The sequence below is a fragment of the Gordionus sp. m RMFG-2023 genome, chromosome 1, assembly GCF_954871325.1.
Source record: "Gordionus sp. m RMFG-2023 chromosome 1, tfGorSpeb1-WG-v2, whole genome shotgun sequence".
In the NCBI taxonomy this organism is placed as follows: domain Eukaryota; kingdom Metazoa; phylum Nematomorpha; class Gordioida; order Chordodea; family Parachordodidae; genus Gordionus; species Gordionus sp. m RMFG-2023.
In genome coordinates this window covers 2,016,770-2,038,889 of record NC_088775.1, presented here as the reverse complement: position 1 = coordinate 2,038,889, position 22,120 = coordinate 2,016,770, and the positions used below count along the sequence as shown (strand labels likewise).

At 29.5% G+C, this 22,120-nt stretch overlaps 1 protein-coding gene across 1 annotated transcript; it reads left to right on the top strand.

Annotated features, from left to right (window-relative positions):
• Positions 1-6,128: 6,128 nt before the first annotated feature.
• LOC135922603 (purine nucleoside phosphorylase-like) lies at positions 6,129-12,168 on the top strand (the record flags this gene model as incomplete). Its single annotated transcript, XM_065457010.1, has 6 exons — positions 6,129-6,154; positions 6,207-6,406; positions 6,475-6,578; positions 11,008-11,183; positions 11,752-11,924; positions 12,062-12,168. Coding segments are annotated over exons 1-6 (786 nt in total), but the record flags the coding sequence as incomplete, so codon positions are not given.
• Between the last annotated feature and the right edge of the window lie 9,952 nt (positions 12,169-22,120).

Here is a 22,120-nt window from a genome sequence, read left to right as displayed (position 1 = left end):
ACATGCTTGTATATTTTTTTGGCATCATCATTAAAGATCAAATATAAGCTGTGGTGTGACAAATCTTCCCATAATCCTCTACAAGTCTAAAGATACAAATTTTTTTCTAAAAAATATTATTCTTATTATTATTATTATACAATTTTAAAAAATTGTTTATATTCGTTTTTGTTTACATTGCGCGTCACGTTATTGTATTATAACGATAAAATTCAAAAATTGTTTGTGTGTTTATATATATATATAGATAGAAAAAGTATATTATATTGCTATTTTTAATAAAGATTAATAAATTGCTCATTTTACTTCCTTCCTTCCTTCCTTCCTTCCTTCCTTCCTTCCTTCCTTCCTTCCTTCCTTCCTTCCTTCCTTCCTTCCTTCCTTCCTTCCTTCCTTCCTTCCTTCCTTCCTTCCTTCCTTCCTTCCTTCCTTCCTTCCTTCCTTCCTTCCTTCCTTCCTTCCTTCCTTCCTTCCTTCCTTCCTTCCTTCCTTCCTTCCTTCCTTCCTTCCTTCCTTCCTTCCTTCCTTCCTTCCTTCCTTCCTTCCTTCCTTCCTTCCTTCCTTCCTTCCTTCCTTCCTTCCTTCCTTCCTTCGCTTCCTTCCTTCCTTCCTATTTCTGTTTTTCTGTTTAGGGAAGGGGAAGAGGAAAGGAGATGTGTTGAATCGTTTTACGAATAATCTATTGCGAAAGTGTGATAAGTAAAAAAAAAAAATTCTACTCCGAACATGAAATCTTGTAATAATTAATTAATTACAGAATGGTTGGTCGGTAAGTAGCGAAAACTGGATTTTTTTTTAAATTATAAAATCTGTTGCCCTGATACACATAATCTTTAGCCAAGATTTACCTAAAGGAGGCATTACTATTGTTATGGATAACCGCCGTCACATATTTTAGTTGGCCTTGGGCCAGTTTTGCCAGGCTTTCGGCTAGGTTTCCTTAGCCTATATATAGCTACAAAAGCATTTTTATTAGAATAGGAGGTTAATTTTAATAAATAGAACTTATTATCATTATTTATAGTGTACGAAATTGGTCACCAAGAGGTGGTATCACAAAATAAGCCAAGTTCCAGGGATAAATAAGAAATTTATCTTTTTTATTAGTTTGTATTTGTATAAAATATAATAAAATCTGTAATAAATGATGATTCTGAATAGATTTTTTTTGGGGTGGGGGGGGGACAAGGGTCGTAGAAGATGAAATTTTTATTAGCTTCAGAATGATATTCACAAAAAAAAGTGACGTATTTCTGAAGAGGGGAATTTCACATGTCCCTCCCTCCCTTGGCTACGCCTATGTATATCAAATTTAAAATATATGATTTTACCTTTGGCCAATATCTATGTTTTAGGTATCATTAGAAAGTGATTGACTAATAAAACGTTAAATTAAACAGATGTTTATGACTTTCTTTTTAGCGGTGCGCCGCAGCCCAAACCATTTTAACTTTTTTTAAGTCGTCATCTTCCATGGAATTAATTTAAAATCTGCCCTAGGCTAACAAGTGTCCGAACACTGGGGCATCTGATAAAAGGATATATAATGCGATGGCATAGCCAGAATTTATCCAAAGGGAGCGTTACGCAAACCGTTTACTCGGTCTTTCCGTACGTTCCTATTCACAAAAAAGTCTGATTGGGTAATTTTTTTATAATTTCCGTTCTTATTTTTATTTCGATTATTAAAAATTGTGTCACATCTGTTCTGTCTATCATCTCCGTTAAAATTGGCCAAACTATTGGAAGCACTATTTCTAAAGTCGATTGTCAAATGTGTTTTTATTGGGACCTATAAAGGTTTTAAGTACAGCAGATAGTAAGAATGAAAGAAAAGATAGAGAGAGAGAGAGAGAAAGAAAGAAAGAAAGAAAGAAAGAAAGAAAGAAAGAAAGAAAGAAAGAAAGAAAGAAAGAAAGAAAGAAAGAAAGAAAGAAAGAAAGAAAGAAAGAAAGAAAGAAAGAAAGAAAGAAAAGAAAGAAAGAAAGAAAGAAAGAAAGAAAGAAAGAAAGAAAGAAAGAAAGAAAGAAAGAAAGAAAGAAAGAAAGAAAGAAAGAAAGAAAAGAAAGAAAGAAATAAAGAAAGAGAGAAAGTTATTTCGGTTTGTAGACAGTATAAAGAAAATTTCAAAATTTGATATCATACCAGAATCAAAAATATGGAAGAACTAAATATCTGGTTTGCGATAATATTTAGCTGTGATCTGCATCGGACTTAATTATCTAAGCCAGGTCCACTCAAATAAATGCTAACCTCCTCCACCACTCCTAATAAAAAAATATTAATTATTTGTCCGTCAAAAAATATTGGTTCCTTGTTTTCTAAAAAAAAACCTAGTTAAACCCGTGGCAACTCGCATGTCCGGCTCAGCTCGGAACCCATTCGCGGCGGGTACCGGGCTTCTACTTAACATTTGTTTGCTTACTTAATACTTACTTAATACTTATTAACTCCCTAAAATCAGTTATGTGAACCAGAAATAAACCGAGCTTATAAATAAAATGAAATCTTTCTTTCTTTCTTTCTTTCTTTCTTTCTTTCTTTCTTTCTTCTCTCTTCTTTCTTTCTTTCTTTCTTTCTTTCTTTCTTTCTTTCTTTCTTTCTTTCTTTCTTTCTTTCTTTCTTTCTTTCTTTCTTTCTTTCTTTCTTTCTTTCTAACCGTTTTACAAAACTACTTTAAATTATTACGTGAGAAGTTACTTATCTTTAAGAAAAAATATATAACCCATAAAGACGGGAGTTAAAAAAACGAGTCCCTATGGGCCGGGCTTCTACTTTTCCCTTTAACATTTAGTTTGCTTACTCAATACTTATTAATTCCCTAAAATCAGTTATGTGAACCAGAAAAAATAAACCGAGTTTATAAAAAAAAATAAAATCTTTCTTTTTTTCTTTCTTTCTTTTTTTCTTTCTTTCTTTCTTTCTTTCTTTTTTTCTTTCTCTTCTCCATTAATGTGCGCGCTTAGAAACACTAATCATGGAACTTTAACTAACCATTAAAAGACATCCGCTACGTCATCCACCTGGTGCGAGAGAAAACATTTGCCTAATTTTTATCGACCATTGATTTCCTCTAATCTCTATCTAAATAATGCGACAATAACTCGATATCGCTTTGTATGTGTCCTTCAAAATCGCTCTGGGTCATATGAACTAAAAAACATCCTCTTATAGATTTTTGATAGAAATGAAAATGAGTGAAGGCATTTACGCCTATCAACATACCTTATAATACAGTAAATTGGTCCACTAAATCAATTTATTTTTTGATATTATTAAAAAAATTTTATTTATTGATATTACGCAATTAGTAAATAAAATTAGTTAGTTGTAAAAAAAAAAAAATAATAAAAAATTAATTGATAAAAAGAACCAACCTTCCTTCAAAATTTATATTTAACGATCCTTTGGTTTTATACTAATTAAATTTATTATAAATTGCGAATATATTAGATATACGCTCAATTGACGCTGCTAAAATGCGTCGTCGCCTGAATTGACGCCGCGTCAAATTGTCGCGCATAAAATTTTCCGCTCCGAATCTTAAAAATAATAAATATATCACTAAGAAGGCAAAGCTGTTATAACGATAAAGCGTAAGATAAATATGAAAATGATAATGATAATTAAAAAAAATTTTGTTATAGAGATGATATGCAATTATAACGACGAATGATAAAAGATACAATAATAATTTTAAAAAAAAAATACAATAGATTAATCAATTATTAATTAAATTGAAGTGTAATATAATAACCTACGCTATAAAACGATGAACGAGGAAAATGAAAATAATTGGCAAGAGGAAAATGAGAATTTTTACAGGGTAGTCCTAAATAATCGATAATTTTTTGAAATATAAACCCTCAAATTTTATTTTATATATACTAGCTTCTAACAATATTTTATATATTTTATTGGCCCTAATCACATATTTATTTTTTTTTACCAGTCTTTCCCGAATTATTTATCCCAGTGAATTGTTAATTTATTCATTTTAAATTTATAATAAAAGAAAAACCCGGCTCCCTGAATTTTATTTTGAACTTAAAGCCCGGACCTGGGCCCGAATTTAACCTTCGGGTGAAGCTAGACCGACCGGGATTTCGGCGGACTTTCAGAGCTTTACGCAAGGTTGCGCCAGGTCAACATAAATCGGATTTTGGTGATTTTCCAAACGTAAGAAAATTCAGGCTCGGTCGGGTCGGGCATTAGAAATTTTTTTGAAATATATCTATAAATTTATCAATTTTTAATGTTGAATTTTTTATTATTTGTGGAAACTCCTTCTTTATTTTGAGTAATTATAAAAATTAATTTCTATATTTAAATAGGTCGAGCCTGCCTTGTACAATTGGGCCCGAGGAAGATCACTACAATTTATACTGTAAGTTATTCTCTATTTTACATGTAAATTCATGGATTCTTCTGTTCTCTTCTACATTATATTTAATTTATAATTTTAAGGACTTTATCAGATCCTCTGTTGGGAACTTATTCTTAATTTTTTTTTTTAAAATAATTAATGCCTCATCATGCCTTTGATTTTCAATACAAAATCAAATAACAAATTTTATATTTAATTTAATAAAGTATTTTCAGAAGCACGATTTTTTGAAAAATGAATTTTTTTTTGAATATTTAGAAGAGATATTTTGGTAGATTGTGGAAATTTTTCAAAATTACGATGGATTGTAGGATAGTTTGAGTCGATTAAAAAATTTTTTCGTGTCAAACCTATATAATTTTTCAAGATTAAGTTTTCATTATGATCGGTTTTAATAAATTTTTAATACTCCCCTCCCCTGTAGAAAAATTCCTGGCTGTTGCGCCAACCGACTAGAAATTTTAATATTTTTGTAATTCTAAGAATTAATTTATAAATCCTAAAATTAATCATTGCTCGATCCGAATTTTTAAATACGGCTAACTCCAATATTTTGGCTATGCGAGAAATTTCTTCAATAGATGTTCAATCCATCATATCTATGAGCACATTTCCCATTTTTTTTTCTTTCTTTCACTTTCTCACTTTCTTTCTTTCTTTCTTTCTTTCTTTCTTTCTTTCTTTCTTTCTTTCTTTCTTTCTTTCTTTCTTTCTAACCGTTTTACAAAACTACTTTAAATTATTACGTGAGAAGTTACTTATCTTTAAGAAAAAAATACAAAACCCATAAAGACGGGAGTTAAAAAAACGAGTCCATATGGGCCGGGCCGGCACGTACAAATGGTAACTCCTGCAGGTCTGATATATTTACAATAATATAATATATTTTATTTCCTTTTTTTTTAAAAAATATTTATTTATAATTAAACTATATCATATTTCAGATATATGATACTTGTTATTAAAATAACAAAATAATTTTTTTTTTTAACCCTGAAATATTATTATATTTTCTTATTTAAAAAAAAAATCAAATAATTTTAAAAAAAAAACCCCCCCAAAAAAAATTTGTAAAATAAATAAATAATTAAATTGCCCCGTGTCTCACTTAATTTTAATTTATGCTTTTTTCAAGTTATACGAACAATAAATTATTGATTTTTTTAATAAAAGTAATTTTTTTTTAGGTATTTTTATAAAATATTAGATCGAATATAATCGCTTTGCTAGCATAATAGCAAGGGATATTTATTTTATTTAGTCGATCGGACTCGATCACGTGATTCCGTTTATCGTATATTGAATCGTACGGGTTCTTAATTGCGTTTCAATATATTTTGACGCTTGTTTTTTTAGCACCCGAGACCTAAGTCGTGTAAATAGCAGAGTTGTTAAAGGATCTAGATATATCTAGATCTTGTATCTAGATATAAAAATGTGGTATCTGTATCTAGATAGATTTTTTAAAATATCTGTATCTAGATATTATTGACGATGTATCTGTATCTATATCCATTTAAAAAGTATCACCAGGCGACTAGAAATCTATTATTAAATTTAAGAATGAGTTTTCATATTAAAAAAAAACTGATCACTTTTCAAATTATTGGGTAATATTAATTTTTGTCGTGTCATTTCTATTTATTAATGGAAAATATTAATTTTTGTCGTGTCATCTCTATTTACTAGCTATTTTAGATAACTAATTTTTTTTAAGATCGTAAAATTAAAAATTGGGTTAATGGAAAATGGAACTAATATTGCCAAGTAAAAATAATTTAATTTTATTCATTTTTTACGTAATCACATTTATAAAAAGCTGTATGTGCACGGTTGATAAAGACGCCTTATACAAGGAGATATCGGGCATAGCGGATCAAATCAAAAAATGCTTGCCGCCGGATTTCATCCCGACTGTCGGAATCATCACTGGAACGGGGTTGGATACCATCACCTCGCGAATAACGGACAGCGTAACTATACCTTACCAGAGTATCAAGGGTCTCAAATTTAGCAAAGGTTTGTGGCCAAATTAAAAAAAAAAAACCTTTAAAAAAATTATATAATTTTTTTTTTAAATATATTAGTTGTAGGTCATTCAAATAAGATAGTCGCGGGGAAGATAGGCACTCATAAGGTTGTGTGTTTCGTAGGACGGTGTCATTTTTATGAAGGATATCCCATGAGTGTGGTAAGTTTATATTTTGTTTTTACCTCCTAATTATTAAGTGTTGTTAATTTACCTAATTTTTGACCATCTCAATTGTGGCTTGGGTCAAGCTTTTAGCCTGAAAATAGTGAATCAAGACTCTAAAGTTGAGTCTCAACTTGAATATTGTTTTGGAACATTTTCGGTTAAAAAACATGGCTACGCTGTTTTGTAGTTGAACTAAAGTTGGGTAGTTTAACAAACACTACTAAATCATCTAATGAAATAATATTTTCTTATAATAAAACTTTGCTGTAACATTTCGTAAATTTCTCTACTTTCTTAGAATTTTTTTCATACATTTTCCTGTTATTTATTTTTTGCGCCAAAAAATTCTAGCGTTATTAAACGGCTCGATTCTTGCCGATATTTTTAAAAACGGCAAACTCAGTGCTGTTAAACTACCTAACTTTAGTCAACTATAAAACAGCGTAGCCATATTTTTAACCGGAAAATATTCCAATCAAATCTTCAAGTTGATAGTTAACTTAAGATGCTTAAATCAATATTTTTAGGCTAAAATCGTGACCCAAGCCACAATTGAGATGGTCAAAAATTAGGTAATTTAACAACACTAGGCAAACTTGATATTTTAGCCAAAAAATAATATCGCCAGCCTCGAAATTTCACTTAATTCGGTGTTATCCGTGAAACAAAATCTTCAAGTTTGAGTAATATTTTTGTACATGTGAATGAGTTAGCCATGTAAAAATATAAATTCGGTTTAAATTGGGCCGTTTTAGCTACGTTAACAAAATTAAATTAATAAAATGTTTAAAAACAAATATTAAGAAAATTAGAAATTTATTTTTTGTTCACAAAATCGATCCCATTTATCTATACTTATTTTTTTTCGTCATTTTTGGGCCAAAAAAATCAAAAACTATTTTTTACGCCAAAATCAATAAAAATGGAAATATATTTATTTTTTTTTAATACAAAAAAAACATATTCGAATTTTGGAAAATCATTGTGAGCTATAGATAATCAGTACTAGGACGGTATTTTGTTTTATAAGTTACCCGAACGTTTAAAAATTTTTTTTTAAATATCCGAGTCGGGCCGAATATTTTAAACCGGCTATAAAAAATTTTTAAAAAAATAAACAAAATTTATTATTTAAAAATTGTGTATCAGAATAATATTTTACCTTATTGGAAATATTTTAATATTTTTTAATAAAATATTATTTAATAAAACTAAAATGTTTTTAAAATGCAAAGAAATAAAGAAATGGTTTAATCAAGTACTTTAATCTGCTGCTAATTGAGGAAGAAATGTCTTTTGAGCAACTTACATTCATAAATACATTGCAATATATTTTAATTTAAAAAAAAAGGAGAATATAACAAAATTTAGAAATTTGATATTAAATTAATTATAACGGGCTAACTCAAAATTTCATCCAAAAAAATATCACGGAATCCTGAAGATTTTGCTGATAGAAGAAACAAAAGTTCTAGACATATATCATCGAAATTTCTAGGGCTCAGGCAATATTTTTCTGGTTAAAATATTGAGTTAGCCGTTTTAAAAATTCGGCTTGACTAGCTATCCTTAAAATAAAAATTAATAAAATTTTTAGTGTCATAAAAATAATAGCTAATTTTTTTTTTTTTTAAATAAATAGTTTTCATCTTATTTAACATTTTCTCACTTAATATTTTTTCATGTTTTTATAAATAAATAATAATATAAAAAAGTTTTTCCCTAAATATCTGGGTGGGTGCCATTGTATTTTCGATCTTTTTTCTTTCTTGTTTATTGTTTGAAAAAAAAACATATTTATTTATATATAATATACATATCAGAAACCTGTAGGCGCGATCTTTAATCCGAGTCGGATATTAATTTTTTTAAGATACCCGGGTCGGGTCGGGTCGGGCCGGGTCGAGTTTAAATATTTGGTTTTAAAATACCCGGGCCGTGGCGTATATTTTAAAACCAAATATTTTAAATGGCCATTATTGTCTACGAAAATTATAAATAAATATAATATATTTTTCTAAAAACCGAACTGGGTCTGGCCGGTGTAGAAAAAAATAAAACCTGGGCCGGGCCTTGCAAATCTCTGCAGTAGGACATAGCTCTATTATTTCCTAAATGTATTTATTTTTTTTTCCCTTTAGCTTTCACCTTTTCTGGTGGTAAGCTCCTTCAACATCTCTCTCCACTTTATGTTATTCATACAATCTCTTTTATCTAATTTATACTTCTTTATATTGGCTCTAACTTTATGGCCCCATTGAAGTTTTGGCCTTCCTCTTTTACGTTTGCCCATCACTACCAAACTCTCAACCTTATTTCCTATGTAGTTCATGGGCCTTCTCATTGTGTGCCCAAACCACCTAAGTCTGTTTACCATTAACTTAGTCTTAATGGGCACTACCTTTAAACTACTTAGTATTCTTCTATCATTGTTTATTTCCCTATTTATCCCCCACCATAATTAATGCAAAAATATTAATTATTCTAAATTATATTTTTTTAACATCTGTTTTTTTTTTTTAATTTTTCCAACCTTTTTCTCTTATTTTTTTATATTAATTTATATTTTTTCATTGTTTTTTTTGTGATAAAATAGGTTTTTTTTGTTTAATTATATATACATATATTATATCCAAAGTTGTTAACGCTCCTTTTTAAAAGTAGCTAGCTCCCGCTTCCGCTTCCGCTCCTATCTCAAAAGGAGCTCTTACCCGCTCCCGCTACTACATTTTTATAGGAGCTCGCTCTCGCTCCAAGTAATGGAGTGTCACTCTATAACCGATCCTTTGATTTTCATTTTTTTAGAAGGTAGACAAAACGAAATAAAATTTTTTTTTATCAATAAGCTTTATTTATATTAAATGACCTATCAAAATATTTATAACCTTTTATTAGCTTTTAAAAGTAATAAATTTTCTAAATTAGAATCTAACAAACATCCACGCCTGTCCCCCTAAGATCTGTTTTGCAATACTAAATAGGCACTCCACAGGGAGCACTAGAGGGAAGCGTATTGTATTTTATAAATATATTTTTTAATTCAGGGAATTTATCAAAAATAGTAATTTTGGTAATTTAAAAAATATTTGTCCAATATATGATCTTCCTGATGATCAATTCGTGCAATCCAAAATAATCTTCCAAGTCAATTTGTATTTTAAAGAAAGATTTTTTACTTTTAGATGCTTTTTTGAAAGCTGCTCACTTTTGAAAATTAAATAGTTTTATTTAAACACAAAAGACATTTTGTCCTTAAATTTGTTTGATCAGTTGGATCAACATCTTTTAGAAGTTTAAAATATTTTTGTATGATGGAAATGGAAATTTGATTTCTTCATCTACGATCTCTAAATTCATAATATCTAAAACTATTTTTTTTATTATTTATCTATAAAATGAATATTAATTAATAATGACTTTACAAGATTTTCCAAAAAATTTTTCAATATAAAAAGGAAAACTTGATCTTTAATATTTAAAATGATTAGATGGAAAACTAATTATAAAACTCGGCTAAACATATAATAATGGATAAATGTAAAATTAAATAAAATTTCATTTTTATTGAATTTTAATTAATAAATATTATTAATATTTAAAAAATATCCTTTAAAGGATTTTAAATTTAAAAAAATTCTGATTTGACCAGAAATATATTACGTATGAAAAATATATTTTAAAAAAAAAGAGAATAAAATATTTAAAAGACATTTCAACATTACTACTGCGCAATATTGTTTAGAAATTCACATTGTTGGAATACTTTCCCACTCAAATCATATTTTAAAAATGTCTCTCATTTAAATGATTTAAAATTGAAAGATTGCGAATGCCATATCCCAAGTGTTGATTTAATTAAACATATTGACGATTTAATTTAAACACATGCATATTTTATATAATATTATTTCTTTTGTTGTACATATTTGTAAAGATTATAATTATATATGCATGTGTTTATATTATAAATCGTCAATTATGATTCATTAAATCATCACAACACTGTATAAACCCATTAATTTGTAAAATTATGATGGGGATTCCAAATTCAATATCAATTTGCTTATGAACCATATAATAAAGATTTCTCTAAATTAAAATTTTTTTTTAATCATTTTGTGTATTTTAATCGAGAATAATATATAATTATATTTACACTGTAATAGATGAATAATTCGTTTAATATTCATTAATGGTGCAACACGAAAATAAGATTTTTTTCTTTCTTTCTTTCTTTCTTTCTTTCTTTCTTTCTTTCTTTCTTTCTTTCTTTTTTTTTTTCTTTCTTTCTTTCTTTCTTCTTTCTTTCTTTCTTTCTTTCTTTCTTTCTCTCTCTTAACAGTACTGTATTATAATTACCCCTACTTTAATACATAAGTAATTATTAAAAATGTAATAAAAAAAATACATTAAAAACAAAAAGGTCACGATGCCGGTAAGAATTATGAAATTACTCGGAGTCAAATATTTATTCGTAACGAATTGTTGTGGAGGAGTCAATCCATCCTACAATCTGGGCGACGTAATTGTCATTAAAGATCACGTTAATTTAGTCGGCCTGGCTGGGCACAATCCTCTGGTAGGAGAAAATGATGAACGGTAAATTTTTTTAAAATTTGTATTGATTCAACTATATTAGCAAAGAATATTTAATTTATTTTATTTTAGTTGATTCTGTAATAAATTACATTGAAACTCAGGGCCCTAATCGTATTCTAAAAATTACGATAAATATTTCTAATCAATTTGCTCCAACCTTCACTTATAAAATCTAGTAACGTCGTTTTGGTTATTTTTAGCTTGTTAAGTGAAGATCTTAAAATGAATATTTTATTCTTAATATTAGGCAATTTGCTAAAATTAGGACTGCCATTTATAATAATAATAAACTGATTGATTTTAAAAAAATTAAAAATATTGTTGGTGCAAAAAAATTCGTAGCAGAGAATGTCTTGAATTTACGGTTTAAATGAATGGCGATGATAATATATTTACCTTAGACCGACAAAGGTACCATTTACACGATACCACTCGGCCCGGATTTTATTCGATCCGGCCCGGCCCGGGTTTTATAAACATAAAATACGGCCATACCCGTGTACCCGGGCTTAGGGCCGGGCCAGCGGATATCTGATATTTACCAAAAATAATATAGATGGGGAACCAGATTCCCGCACTTATTCAACGCTTACGATTTCGATCTTCGCATGAAAATCGCGAAGGTATGCAAAAAATTAGGTTACCCGTACAGAGAAGGGGTTTATTGTATGAACACTGGACCTACTTATCAAGCCAAGGCGGAGGGACGTATGCTTCTCAAGATAGGCGTAGATTTAGTTGGTAATTTAAAAAAAATATATATATATATTTTAATTTTTTTTTTTTGCCAATATTACTTTTTTAATTGTTCAAATATTTCCGATCGGGAAAAAAAGTAAGAAAAATTAACATTTAAAATGACAAAATGTTTTACAAAGGAATGAGCACTTTACCCGAAGTCACAGTGGCGGCTCATTGTGGGATAAAGGTGTGCGCTTTTAGCGTGATTGCTTCGGCGATCAAATACGACGAATTCTCTTACGAAATATTAAAAGATGACGGGGACGACAAAACCAAAAGTTTTAACCATATATTTACTAACTTCTTAATTTATTTGTCACGTGAGAGTCATGTAGTTTAATGGAAAGTTATTTATTCATTGTATATGTCGTTGTATAGAGATTCGGAATCTCTTGATTTTAAATCCTTTACTGATGGCCATTATAAAAAAATAATTTTAAAATCCTATTTAACCGGAAATGCATTATTCTAGCATGTGTGGAGTATTTACTACGTACCCCATAAATTTCAGCCAATTTTGCCATGAACTTTAGAAACTACTTCTGAATTTATATTAATTTTCATATAAATTAACAAAAAATACTAAAATGTCTATGTCTGAAAGTGGCTGAAATTTTTAGGGTGAAGACTCTACACAATGCTAGCTTATATTTCCGGTTATATAGGATTTAAAAAATCTTTTTTAAATCGCCTTCGTTAAAGGATTCAAAATCATGAGATACCGAATCCCCACTGATTCTGAATCCCCATACGACATACATAATTCCCAAATAATAATTTCTATTTTAATTTTTAAAAATGATATTTATTTTATTTTATTTATTTTTATCCGTGCAATCATTTATTTCATTTGAGTAATAAATGTATCTTATTTTTAGTAAGATACAATTTACCCAAGTAGCTCCCTAATTTTTTTAAATCCAGTTTTATTTATTTTATAAATAAGATTCGCGATAAAGATTATCCTATCAATAATAAGTATATTCTAATATTGTTGAGATCATTCTAAAAAACTTTTTCACCTACCCATATATAAAAGTATGATTTTTATAAACGCCTAGTAATTTAAATTAGTATTAGAAATGAGTATAATTTTAGTGAGAATCCCAATATCAATATATCAAAGACTGAATCATTTTCTTTAGTACTTGGAATTTCCATACATTTTGTAAGTATAAGAAACAACTATAAGGTGTCAAAATATGAGTATTTTTAATAACGAATATTAACCAATCATTTAACAAGAAATATTCGATTCTAATATATTAAATCATTCATTAAGGAGCACAATTCTAAATTATGTCTTTTTCTTCTCCATTTTAATGACGATTTGTCGGTTTACGCAGGTTGGCTAGTTTTCACTCTGATTTAATCATTAGGAAATTTTAAGGTTTTTAACAATCGAATGTCCTTCCTGACATCAAACCCTTTAGGTGGTTTTTTACACCACGTCGAGGAGACGTTGATCGTATTCGAGACCCAGACCACAGGGAACCTTTTAGAACTCCATTAGCCGCCAAAAGACGTTGCCAATCCCTTACCACAATGAGGCTGAAGCGTAGGATTTGAGGGGGGGGGCAATTCCAAATTATATATCTATGATTAAAATTTTATTTATAAACCCTTTGAATTGATATATATTCTATTATATTTTGAACACATGAAATAGATGATGGTTCATCAAAGAATACCAACGAATATAAAGTGACGAAAAATTTGGTATCTATTGACCACGAAAGCGTTGTGAAGTCCGGTAAAAAGGGTGGCGAAATTTTGGGACAAATCATTAATGATGTCATTATGAGTCTCGACGATTAATATAAGATTCTTTGTCATTTCGTCGTCATCACATATTGATCTGTTTTCAATTAGATTTTTAAAAATATTCGTTTATCATTAAATATTTTAAAATGCAAAATTAATGTAATCAAATGTAAATATTAGATAAATTATTCCATTCACTCTGTTCATTATAAAATGATAATATCAATAAATTTTGAAATCTTATATATAGTATTTTTATTTCTTCTTCTTCCTATATTATGTATAATTATTATATTTTGTCAAGGACCGTATTTACTATTTAGGGTGCTATCTTTTTGTTACGTATATTTTTATATTTTTTAAGCAAGCAATATTTATATAAATTCATATTATATATTATTAAATACTATTTAAAATATTTACATTTTTTAAAGCCGATTTCATTGATAAAGGCATTCTTTTTTAAATATTCATATTATATCATAGCAATGGATCAGTTCATTTTTTTTAAACATTATTTTGTTATAGATAATCAAACCAAAAAAATTGGAATTAATTTTATTTTTGGAACTATATAATAGAACAACGCATTTTGTATTATGGTATATATATTAATATTTCCTAATCGAGTTTATTAACTAACGGGTAATGATAAAATTAATCTTGTACTGTATAATATTACTAATTAAATACATCCGGTCAACTGAAGACGCATGCCCAAAACATAGCTCATCTCATGGAAAAATAACTAAATTGACTCCTAGTAATATACCATTCACACTTGTATCGATTACTTTAGCTGACGTGGCGGAAGAGAATACGACAGTAGAAATGAAGTCTGACGCTTATCAATTCCCAAATTCGTATATAGAGCGATACATTAAATACCGTTACTATGTTGCTAGTATCGAGGGAGAGGAAAAATCATTCGTTTTTGGCGGAATAGATTTTACAAATATGGAGACCTTCTTTGACGGAATAATATATGTGAATAGTAAATTACATTTTGTGGAACAGATTCAAGAATGGCAATCATTTAATGCAACCGTAGATTTTGCGGGGAAAAGTGCTCTTCCAGATAAATGGGGAATGAGAAGATGGGTAGAGGAGAGGAAATACTTATATTACACGGAAGATGATATAGAACCATTATCACATATTAATGATTCGATAGAAGTTCCAATTGCAGACGGTAAACAAAGTTTATTTAAGCAATTGAGGCAAATGATGGATATACCAGCTGAGATTGCTACCATTAAAAAGGTGTGCAGCGTTAATGTATTGCTGGATTCTTACTTTATGGAAAACGTTGTTAATTACAATATCAAGCAAGCCATACACGAAGTCATAATCCTGTACGGATCCCTAGATTTTCTCTATCGAATGCTTGATTTTGCAGATGCTGGGAAACCTAATCATTTTGGATTCCAAATAGCTAAAATAACGGTAATCATGCGGAGTAATAATCACGTCACCCAGAGTAAGTTCCCATTAGCTGGCAAATACATGAATCTAATATCATCGATTAGTTTAGGAGATGATAGATGCTTAGGTGTTAGTTTTACGTATCAATACTTGGAAGGAGTTGCCGGACGGGCTTTCCAGGGATCGGCTTCAAGTGGAATATTCATAGATCGCAAGGATGTAGGGCCTATAACGGCGAATAGGAATATCGCATATGTTAATTATATGCTACCTTCTACCAACCAAATTATGGTAAGGGGTTCTATTCTCAATACCTTAGCCCACGAAGTTGGACACACATTTGGAGCAATCCACGAAGAAAATACTCGTTGTACTAAGTCTAAGGGTTCTTTGATGGCCACACATCTCGAAAAAGTTGAGGGATACTACTTTAAAATTAGTCCGTGCAATGTAAACTTAATGAAGCACCATATTACAGCTAGAATTGATAAGTTCTTAAAATGCCCTCACAAAATGAATGTATATGATAACCTTGTTTATCAAGAATATAAAGGATAGGTTGATTATTTCAAATTCTGTCAATTTAAAGGTATTATATACATTTAAGAAAAGACACATACACAGATATTTGCTGGCGGAAGGGAGTGGGGGGTGGGGGTGATAATTAAATTTTTATTTCAATTTTTCTACTAGTTATTTAAAGAAGATCTAATGTTTCGGAAATTTATTAGGACTTCGTGGCTATAAAATATCAACAATTTCTAACACACATATTCAAATATAAATTTAAGAATAAAAAAATAATATTATATACAATAAAGGTTATTATAAATTTATAATGTGAAATTTTAAATCTGTTAAAATTGAACATAAATATTTGATTATATTATCAGTGAATTGGTTGTCAAATCTAAGTATGTTAATGAGGGATAAGGCGTTCAATTTCTTCTCAGCAGTAATACACAGTACCAGAGTTGTTAAAGGATCTTAGTACAAGTATCTAGATCCTGTATCTAGATATAAAAATGTGGTATCTGTATCTAGATAGATTTTTGATTAAAATATCTGTATCTAGATATTATTTTAGACGATGTATCTGTATCTAGATCCATTTAAAAAGTATCTTTTAACAACTCTGCACAGTACTGTTGTGCCAAGTGCGGGTATTTAAGAACGGTTTTAAATAAACCCTAAAACACGTCATCGCGAATCACTTTATAAACGTCAATCGTATATATTAATCGTGATAATTAAAATAATACAAATTGTATGAAATATATTAATATCCTATATAGCACTCATCGCTTTTTTCCGCACTCAACATCTTAAAACCCCTCAATCAGGCGATGCGTAGGCTTCCTAGATGGTCGTGATTTCTGCCTCATTGTTGTTTACAGTTCTCGAGGCCATGAAAACATATTCCGTGTACCCCAATTTTCATCAGGCTTCTGTTTTACCGTTTTCTCCCTTTCCAAATTTTCAACTATTTCCGACTCTACAATTTCTTCCTCTTCCATTTCCGTTACTACATCCGGTTCTTCCTCTTCCATTTCCGTTACTACATCCCGTTCTTCCTCTTCCATTTCCTTTACTCCATCCCGTTTTCGCAGTTGATGAGTCATCAATCATATGATGTTTAAATAAATTTTTTTCTTCCCATTGATAAAATTGTTAAATTATTAAGAAATGGATCTGTCAGGGTACTACGAAGTCTTTTTCCTTTCGGAGGTACATGAGGTAGTAAAAATGGTTAAATTAGGGAAAGCCGAAAAATTTAAATGTAATAATAAGACCCCCTCCTCAGTTATTATTTAATTTAATAAGTATCTTAACAGAATCAAGAGGTCGAGTCCGATATCATAAATCAGAAACAGAAATCACTTGGTTATTGATGGGTTTTGTAAAACAATATAAGAATTAAATCGAAAAGGTAATCCCACTCAAATTTTTAGAAGCAGTTACTTCGGATCCCCCTCCCCCCAGTTGTAGGGGCCACTGAATCCAAATAAACTGTAATTAAAACGTAGGAAATATAAAAATATCTTATATAGCATCAATATTTTATCCCCAAAAAATAATATGCAAGCGTGAAGATTATGTTCATAGATGTCACGAATGTTTGGACATCTATTAGTAAAATCTTAAGGCTTAGGGATATATTTTCTGAGTAAACGATTGAGTTGTATATTTCTAAAAAATCCACTGAAATCAAGCCATTTAACAACACTACTTCTTACGTATGTTTTTTATTCTTGTTTAAAGCAGAAAATGTGTTTTCATAGGTACAAGTACTAATGGGTAGAGTTGCCCCAAAATATACTATAATAATAGTAATGTATTAAGAAAATATGTCTAAAACATGTTTAAAATTATTAGAAGCTATATAGCATCTTTTGTAACATTTTCAACCATATTTAATCTTTTATATAGTTTGCATTCAGCTAGTGATGCATGGAACACTTTAACATGGTCACAATAAAATCGGCCAAATATATAATTTTCTCTCTTATCCAAATTTGAAGTTGATACGTAAGATTTTTGTATTTTGTCTGATTAATCAAGAACCTTTTATTCATTTGAGATCATAAATATATCCAAGAGGGGGAATAAAGAGATTTATTTTATAATGTTCTTCGACCTGACTTTATATTAATGTTGGAACCAGTTGGAACCATGAGCTTATCTTGCTTGCTTAGAAATATATTAAATTCATAGAGCTGCTTTTGATACAACAATGATATAATTTATGAAATACGTCATTTGCATTCGTCCCAATTTCCTTAAGTTTCAATATAATGCTATTAGCTATTCTCGTAGTGTCCATCAAATCGATGTCATTTTCATTTTCATTTTCATTTTCATTTTCATTTTCATTTTCATTTTCATTTTCATTTTCATTTTCATTTTCATTTTCATTTTTTGTATTTTATTTTTAGCTTAACAAAATAAAATGTGTCAAATGATATAGTGGGAAATTTAAAAAATATTAGGTAAATATTAACGCCATGGGAAAATTTTCAAATCGTTATTATTAATTTTTAGAAGAAATTAATCGCGCGGTTACTTCAGCTGCAAATATGATAAATAAAATGTAAATTGGAATATGTAAAAATATAAATTTATAATCATTAAAACCGTAATATATTTCAAGAAATATAAATAAATTAGCTAAATTTGTTCCTTTGACATTTTTTGTATAACCATATATTTAGCTGATGTTCACTTAAATTTGATTAAGTTAAATTTGGAAAGGAGAAAAAAAAACCTAGATCAATTATATATTTAAAACCTTATAAAAATGACACGATAAATATAGCACCTGTCAGTTATCATTAATCTTACGTTGAACTTTCAAAATAAATATAATGAAAACAGAGAATATAATAATTATATGATTGGCTAAGTTAAAAATAGTAATTAAAGGCCTAATTGTATATTAAGATTTTGTGCAGACGTCAATGAATGAACATTAATTAACTCAAAATCTTCTAGATTTAACGCACACCCATACTACCCCCACCCCCATGCATATTGAAATCATAGATACGCTAAATAAGAAAAACTTTTGGTTAATTAAAAGGAAAGTACAGGGTACGTATTCTCCTAACCAGCTTTTCCAACCAATTAAAATACTTCTAAATTCATATGGTCATTATCAACACTGATAGAAGAGTGTGTAGGTACAAAATTTATAATACCCATGTCACATGTAAAACATTGATCCTATATTGATAATATAAGATCATTATATAACCCATAAGTAAATAATAATTGATATTGTATCTTATAATTTAAATCTATAATAATATCAATAATTTTACAAAACTTTATATAGTATATTTTAATTTCTTTTTATTCCTGTATGCTAATATTGTTAGGATATTTTTTTTTAGAATTCTAGCAAACAATATTTCTATAACATCAAGTTACAATATGCTAATTTTAATCGTTTCAAGACATTTATAACCCACATTATATAACAAGAAATCGGTATATATTTTTCTCAACATTACTTTGTTACAGATAAATCAAAACCAAATAAAATGGAATAATTTTTTTTATTTTATTTGGAACTGTATATTAGAACAACGCGTTTGTATTATGGTAAATTAATATTTCCTTATAGAATAAATTAACCAAGAAAGATATTAACAACGGCGAATGATAAAATTATTTTTGTTCTGTGTATCGCTACCAATTAAATACGTCCGATTAACCGAAGACGCATGCCCAAAACGGCCCATATTTAATGAAAAATTAACTCAAGCTACTCCTAGTAATATACCATTTACACTTGTATCAATATCCTTAGCTGACGTGGTTGGGGCGAAAACTCCGGTAGAAGTAAAATATGACTCTTATCGATACCCAGATTCCAATATAGAGCGATATATTAAACACGGTTACTACGTTGCGAATATCAAGGGGCACGTAAGATCCTTTGCTTTTGGCAGATTAGATTTTACGAATAGGGCTACTTTCTTCGACGGAATAATATATGAGAATGGTAAATTACATTTTGTGGAACAGATTCAAGAATGGCAATCATTTAGCGCAAAATTGGCGGGGAAAAGTTCCTTATCCGATAAATGGGGGATGAGGAAATGGGCGGAAGAGAGGAAATACTTGTATTACACAGAAGACGATATAGAACCATTATCGCATATTAATGATTCGATAGAAGTTCCATTTGCGCCAGGTAAAAGTTTGGTTGAACAATGGAGGCAGAAAGTGAATGCGCGAGCCGTGATGGCCAACCAATTGGAAAACACATACGGAGGGTACTTTGCCGCCATTAAAAAGGTGTGCAGCGTTAATGTATTGTTAGATTCTTACTTTATGGAAAACGTTGTTAAATACAACATCAAGCAAGCCATACACGAAGCGATAATTCTGTACGGATCCCTAGATTTTCTCTATCGAATCCTTGATTTTGCAGGTGTTAGCCAACCTAATCATTTTGGATTCCAAATAGCTAAAATAACGATAATCATGCGGAGTACTGATTACGCCCCTGTCCAGAGTATGTACCCTTTAGCTCACAAATACATTGACCTCATATCATCGACTAGGATAGGAGAGAATAGATGCTTAGGTGTTAGTTTCACATATCAAAACTTAGAGGGAGTTGTCGGACAGGCTTTCCAAGGAACGGAGTTAGGTGGAATATTCATGGATTACAAGGATGTAGGACGTTTTAAAGGTAATAGGAATGTTGCATATGTTAATTTTATGATAAATGCCTCTAGCCAATTTAAGGCAAGAGGTTCCATTCTCAGTACCTTAGCCCATGAAGTAGGCCACGCTTTTGGAGCTATCCACGAAGAAGATACTCGTTGTACTAGGTCTAACAGGAAGTTGATGGCGGCATATCTCAAAGAAATCGAGGGATTCCAACACTTTAAATTTAGTCAATGCAATATAAACTTAATGAAACATCATATCGCAAGGCGAAAGGATAAGTTCTTAAAATGTCCTAACGAATTGAGAGTATACGATGATCTTGGTTATCAAGGACAAATTGATTATTAGAATTCCGGAAATTTATAGGTATAAAAAAAGGCGCGTACGCAGGAATCACTAGATAGGTTGGGAGAAGGAGCGGGGGGGGGGCGGTTATTAAAATTTATTCTAGAATTATCCTAAGAGTTATTTAAGATTATCTTAAGTTTCAGTTCTAATCACAAATTCATATATTAAGGAATAAAAATTTTTATCAATGCTTTAATGTTAACTTTATGTCTATAGAAGAAGGATATTTATTCTTAGAGGCAGTGCATCCAAGTAGTAATATTGAACGACTTGATTCTGAGCGGATTTATTTAGATATTTTATCTAGAAAAAATATGTAAGCCAGAAGATTCGGCCTCATAGATGTCACAAATGTTTAGACATCTATTAGCAAAATCTTAAGATGTTAGGCAATATTTTTCTGAAATTAAAATCGGCTCAAATCTAAGCATTTAACAACACAACTTCTAAGGTATGTTTCTGTTCCTGTTCAATAAGATAATGTACTTTTTTCATTAGTGGAGGTAGTTCTAAAAATGGGTCTAGAGTTACCCAAAATTATGATTGTATGGGGAAAGTAGAATAAAATATGTTTCAAGTTAAGCTCCCACTTTTAGGAATTTCGTCGCCCATTATCTCTTTACACCAGAGTAGGAATTCAGGTAATAATGCATTAATACTAACATCAATCACAATTATATCTGATAAATATTTTATTTTTTTTTTCTCTATTAAGATTTCGAATAGATTAAGTGATTCCGCTGCAATGTAAGTTTTACCTTATTTATCGAGAGTTTTCATTTATTTGAGTAATTAAAGCATAAAAGAGGGGATTGTTCTATTACTGACCCTTTATTAAAAACGGAAACTCAAGATTTTGCTCATAGACAGGGTTGCCAGATCAAAATTTTCAAATTGCGGGAGAAATTTGGTATTATGCGGGAGAAATATGAAAATTGCGGTAGAAATATAAAAATTGCTAAAAAAAAATTTTTTGCGGCCTAAGGTCGGGATTTTGAATTGACTTAATTATCCGCCTATTATCTTTTAAAATTAGTTTATATAAATACAAAGTCGGTAACTATTTTTCAAAATAAAATAACATCTTGATTTATAAAAATATATTAATTTATAAAAAAAAACCCAATGATCTTTTTTTAATATAAAAGAATGTAAATAAGATAAAATTTTATAAAAAAAGACGATTTTAATTTTACAATCAAAAATATATTTATGCGAATGTCCCGCAAAACGACCGCAATTGGAAATATACAGTGCGTGTGTATAACATTATAGGGATAGGCGCTTAATTATCACGTATCACGTTTAAACAGGTAATAAGGTTCCCCAAAAATAAGAAATAATACACATGCAACTACAGTTGCGGCAATTGTAATCACTTATCTTGTAGTACAATATTCGCAGAGATACTTATCATCACAATGTTGCTATATATTTTCCCCACAATATTTAACGACTCTAATATAAATGAAAAA